This window comes from Bidens hawaiensis, unplaced genomic scaffold (genome assembly GCF_021521415.1).
Source record: "Bidens hawaiensis isolate Kalapana, Puna unplaced genomic scaffold, B.hawaiensis_p1.1 tig00028055_1, whole genome shotgun sequence".
Lineage (NCBI taxonomy): Eukaryota > Viridiplantae > Streptophyta > Magnoliopsida > Asterales > Asteraceae > Bidens > Bidens hawaiensis.
In genome coordinates, this window is record NW_027494563.1 from 270342 (window position 1) to 275834 (window position 5493).

The 5493-nt window shown below is 37.3% G+C and overlaps 1 protein-coding gene across 1 annotated transcript; it reads right to left on the bottom strand.

The window, feature by feature from the left end:
• Nucleotides 1-2624: 2624 nt before the first annotated feature.
• LOC143576304 (G-type lectin S-receptor-like serine/threonine-protein kinase At1g34300) lies at nt 2625-4040 on the bottom strand. Its single transcript, XM_077060425.1, has 2 exons — nt 3909-4040; nt 2625-3841 (listed from the first exon to the last, which is right to left on the bottom strand). Exons 1-2 carry the CDS (start codon nt 3964-3966, stop codon nt 2625-2627), a joined length of 1275 nt encoding a protein of 424 aa, XP_076916540.1. The 5' UTR covers nt 3967-4040.
• Between the last annotated feature and the right edge of the window lie 1453 nt (nt 4041-5493).

Genomic DNA, 5493 nt, shown 5'->3' on the forward strand with positions numbered 1-5493 from the left:
TAGCCATACAAAACCACCTACCCACTACTTGCTAATATGACTCTAAATAAACTAACCACTATGAATACTAAACTACACACTACTAAATCATAGACCAATTACTAATTAACTTAAATAAACTAATTAATAAATACTAATAATTATATTAATATTAATACATGCACATGCACGTATCAATACTCCCACCCTCAAAAACGTCATTGTCCTCAAGGACGATACCAATATGCCTGTCCCATGGCGGGCGCCATTCGACTCTCCCAACGGAATTTGGTGCGGTCTCAATATGTCGCCATGGTGGCCTCCATGCATGCCTTCCGGTTGCATTCGGTCCTTTGTTGAATAATGGCAAGGCCCAATTGGTGTGTTTGTAAGAGTTGGTGGTTGGTGTGGGTGCGGGTTTAGGTTTAGCCTTCGGTTTCGGTTTAGTGTTGGTAGTAGTGGAAGAGGGTTGTTTTGATGTCGGTTTGGGGTTTGGTTTGTGGTGCCGATAGATTCTTTTTTTGGTTTTTGATGGGTGAATTTGGTGTAGGAAAGGTTTTGGAGCAAACGGTTTCGATGGCGGTGTAGAAGATGGTAGTGGCGGTTCATGGCGTAATAGTGGCGGGCGAGCAATTAGTGGTGGTGGAGGCCCTAAACCTAGTTGGGCGTTAAGAAGCACGAGTTGTTGTTGGTTCTTCTCGAGAATGATCCACAAGTCGTCAATCAATGACATGATGTGCGAGGCCATGGTGGAAGGTGAGTAAGCCAATGAAAGCACCAAATGATAGGAACCGATTCGAGATGGTTAATCTCCCTAGCCTTTTGTAGTAGGCAAACACTCCCAAGAATTAGATGAGAAAGATAGAGACACTTTTTTGGAGCACCATTTTTAATATTTCATTCATGCTAAAAACAAATACAAAGTAATTATAAATAGCCATACAAACCACCTACCCACTACTTGCTAATATGACTCTAAATAAACTAACCACTATGAATACTAAACTACCCACTACTAAATCATAGACCAATTACTAATTAACTTAAATAAACTAATTAATAAATACTAATAATTATATTAATATTAATACATGCACATGCACGTATCATTAAACATTAGAACATATGAACATGAACAATTTCTGCATATATAATGAATTTAAAGTAGGCAAAAACCGGAGGTAATAGCATCAATCGACCCCAACATGACCAAACCTAAAAATCCGAAATTGTGAGTGATTTCTAACCTAAGGAAACCCTGGGCAACCAATCCTCAACAAAATCACCATCGGTGAGGAACATATCATCCTCCTCATCCTCAACGTCAACACATCTCGGAGCGGCTTCTTGGAGTCAATATGAACTGATTCAACAAATCTCAAATTCGATATGAGGTTTGAGGAAACTAACTTAAAAAGGTGTAATAGATCTGGAAGAATTTGGGGAAACTGAAACCCTAGACCTTGATTTTGATGTACCAAAAGTTTGATGAGATTCATGATGAAAGAAGGTTTGTGTTTGAGAGATAATTACACAAGTAGTACATGCAGTTTGTAAAACTAGCTTTTATAGGTATTTTCATTTTTATGTTTGAAAATACCATGTACAGGGACTTTAGTATGCAAAAAAAAGTAGAGGGACTTTTGTAAATAAAAACAAAATGTAGGTTGGTTTTTTATGACATTTTCCCTTAAAAATAACACATAATCATATATAATTGGCTGAAAACATTTAACGAGTTCAAATTAGATCTTGTAGTGTAAGCGTTTCGTGAAACCCTTTGTACCTTTACAAGCCAAACCCGCGAGACAATAACCCCGTCGTTCCTTCATAAACATAATTAACAATAAAAAAAATATGAGAGATGAGTATGAAAGGCGTTAACCTAACAAACAAAACAAACTAACAAACAAGAAGTTGCCACTTACTTGATTTAGCCCTAATATGCGAATGCAAGCTGAGCGATTTCGTGGATGAACTGAGAAGTTGAACGACCATAAAAGAAATAACTATTGAAATTAGTTAAGATGTGATGTTAAGGAAATTGAAAAATGAGTGGGATATGTGAATAGGGATTTGGAGGCATATTCCCTTCTTTTCTAAACATTTCTAATTAATAATACATATATAAAAATAAAATATATTTAAATTAAAATAAACGAGTCAAACCGGACCATTACAAACTAGCCGAGCTCAACATGCTTTCTAACTGAACCTAGCCGGCTTGGTTCAGTTTCAAACCGAGCTATATCGAGCGATCTTTTTTCAAACGAAATCTGAACACATCGATCGAGTTTTGAGCCATGAACTTTTTAAACAACCGTAGATCAAAGTAGTTTGAGTATAAAAAGAAATCGCACTATAAACCTAAAAGCAACTTACCCATGATAAGTATTTTATTTATAAAAAGCCTTCCATTTTTCTTTTTTCCATATCGTTATTCACATGCCATTGTAACCTCAAACCTGATCATAAGAGGTCTCTATGATCGATCACACATGATTTTTTGTTATTCTTTTTATAAATACAACTACATGTGCTCTTGTTACTGTACAGAAAGATATATAACAGATTACATATATATTCAAATAAGTAGTTCAATATACAACTTAGCCATGAGTAGCACCATCACTCGATCGTAATGATTACACCGATGCCATTGTGATCTCATGTCTATTCATAATTGGTGTCCCTGTAACCACCGTAGATTTGGTGACCACGTCATATGACGACCAATTAGAACCACCGACATTCCACGCGATCCTAGCCAGAGAGTCACCTGCCTCATTAACCCCTAAAAACAAATGCGAAAAAGGATTTGAAGGTTCCGGAACCTCTAAAGCACCTTCCAACATTTTCACAACGATGCTCATCACCGGCCTCGTTTCTGGTCTGTATTGGACACAGCAAAGAGCTACCATAACCATCCTCTCCACAACTTCTTCATCCTTCTCTTCGATCCCACAAACTATCATCAGATCCTTCATTTGCTTCTTCTCGTATTTGCCCCACGCCCAAATCGGGAACCATTGTTGGCTATCACCTAGGGTCACATCAATGTTCCTCCTCCTTCCGATGATCTCAAAAAGCAGCATACCGTAACTATAGACGTCACACTTGTGTGTAACTGGAAGAGGCATCCAGAGCTCAGGAGCAGCATAGCCCGGGGTACCTCGTCCCCCTGTCATGGTTATATGTGTGTTATCCCTGTTGCAAAGTTTGGCCAAACCGAAATCGGCTCCTTTCGCACAAAAGTTTGAATCCAGGAGTATGTTCCCTGGTTTGATATCATAGTGAACTATTCTTTGTGGGCATTCTTCATGCAAGTATGCGATGCCTCTCCCAGTTCCCAGCGCAATCTCATTGAGCTTCTCAAACCCTATCACATCACTTTTGTTGGCTTTGAACAAATGATAGTCCAAAGAACCATTGACCATGAACTCATACACCAGAGCTCTTAAACTCGACTCAAAGCAAAACCCATAAAGCTTAACAAGGTTATAGTGGTGGGTTCGTCCCATAGTGCTCACTTCGGCCATGAATTGTTCCTCAATCTTCTTGTCTGAGGTCCCATAAAGCACTTTTATGGCAGCGGTCGTGCCGTTGCTAAAGATTCCCTTGTAAACTGTCCCGAACCCGCCTGCACCCAACACTATGGTGAAGTTATCTGTGGCTAGTCTTAGTTGTTGGGCGGTGAACCGAATGGGTTTTTCTCTTTCCATGTCATCTAGGAACTTGACCATGGCGAGGGGAATAAAGCGCGAATCATCATTGAATGGTTGCGTTTGCACTTGCACACTAGACCTTCTTTTGCTGAAATGTTTGCATACGCATATAACGATGCCTATCTTTACAGCAACAACTGCAAAAGAAATACCGTTAATAATTTATCAAGAAACTGGTGAAATTTATATCAGTAAAGAACTTACCAACGAGAGCAACAACAACAATGGCACCGTCGATACTTCCACTATCGTTGCTTGACATAATGTTCGAAAGATAAATCAGAGTCAAAACTCTTTTAAGGATTTAGATAAAGGGTTAAGGGTTTATTGATCATCATCATCATCATCGTACTCAGTATATCCCACCAATAACAATGCTATGGTAGGGTCTGAGGAGGGTAAGATGTAGACAGCCTTACCTCTATCCCATAGGGATAGAGAGGCTGCTTCCGGTGAGACCCCCGGCTCGATAGTAGTTTTGAATCAAGCCTTGGACATAAGACACATAACACTCAATCATCGGGACACCGGCTGATTGGTGCATGTGCCCTTGTCTTTCGGCTATCAACGCCACCACATGATGCCTGATTAACCTTCCGCCACTTTTAACGTTATTTTCATGTGATTAGTAAAATAACGTCAAAATTAGTGCAATTTTACTTTTGCCCACCCAAGGGTTCACACATATATACATTATATGTGCGCACCGCAAGCAGGGCGTAATTCCAAGACATGTTCTTGGTGTTTTAAGTGTACTATTAGTATTGAAGTTAGATTGAATTTAATGGCAAAAACGTTGAAGTTGTCAACAATTGGGACAATAACAAGGAAATATACTTTATGGTTTTGTGTTTATTAATTTTTGAAAACGCGTTTGATGCATCAATTATTTAGACGGCAGAAATTGACATCCTTTACACCACTAAATGTCATTAATTACTCCGATCCATATTTTGTATAGTAGTTACTACTGAAGGTATATTTTATGATTTTAAAAACATATCCCATAGAGTAACTATACTATTTTATATTAGAAGTAAATTACATAGATAGTTGCCTTTAATAAGTCAAAACTATTAATTAAAAATTGTTTATCTAATTTGTCACACACACACACACATACACGCAGGCAATATAGATTTTCCGCCCCCGGCCCACTTATCACCATGTGTCGTCCATTTGTGGTCCATAGGACGGTTTTGTAGCCCCTTATCACTCAAAACTCCTTCAATTTATCACCCACTACACACACTTTGAGCTTAATTACCCGAGGGCTGAACTGGGATTTTAACATCTAGAAAATATACAAACATTATCTCTAACAAAAATTCAAAAACTTTTATTGACATTGATCTTGTTGGACAATTTGTGTAAAATAATAATGGGTAAATACCATAACAAGACAACATACTTTTTATTTTTTCTTATAAAAATTCTTCGAAGTCCATTCACACTTTAATTTTAAACAAAAAAGTGAGACAAATTATATAAATATTTTTTAATTTATGTGGCGTATATCTAGTATATATTAGTGTGTATGCTCTCGTTGCATTATGGTATAGAAAGATTTATGTCCATTAACATTATTTGAAGAAGTTACAGACACAATTCTTTACGGTATATTATATATTTCGTGTATCATATAAAGTGAAAATGAAATTATATAATGTTTATTAAAGAATAAGAATAAAATAATTGATGATGGCTAGTATCTCACCGTGTTTGGATTCTTCAGTGTATTTGACGATGGTTTTTTTTAAGGAAAAATACTTAAAGTAGCCCTTGAGAA

What these genes read in the sequence shown, in the direction of transcription:
- LOC143576304 (XM_077060425.1), bottom strand. Translation starts at nt 3,966, where the DNA reads ATGTCAAGCAACGATAGTGGAAGTATCGACGGTGCCATTGTTGTTGTT. An exon ending in TGTTGTTGTTGCTCTCGTTG is followed by an intron (nt 3,842 to 3,908) that starts GTAAGTTCTTTA and finishes TTTCTTTTGCAG; the next exon opens with TTGTTGCTGTAAAGATAGGC.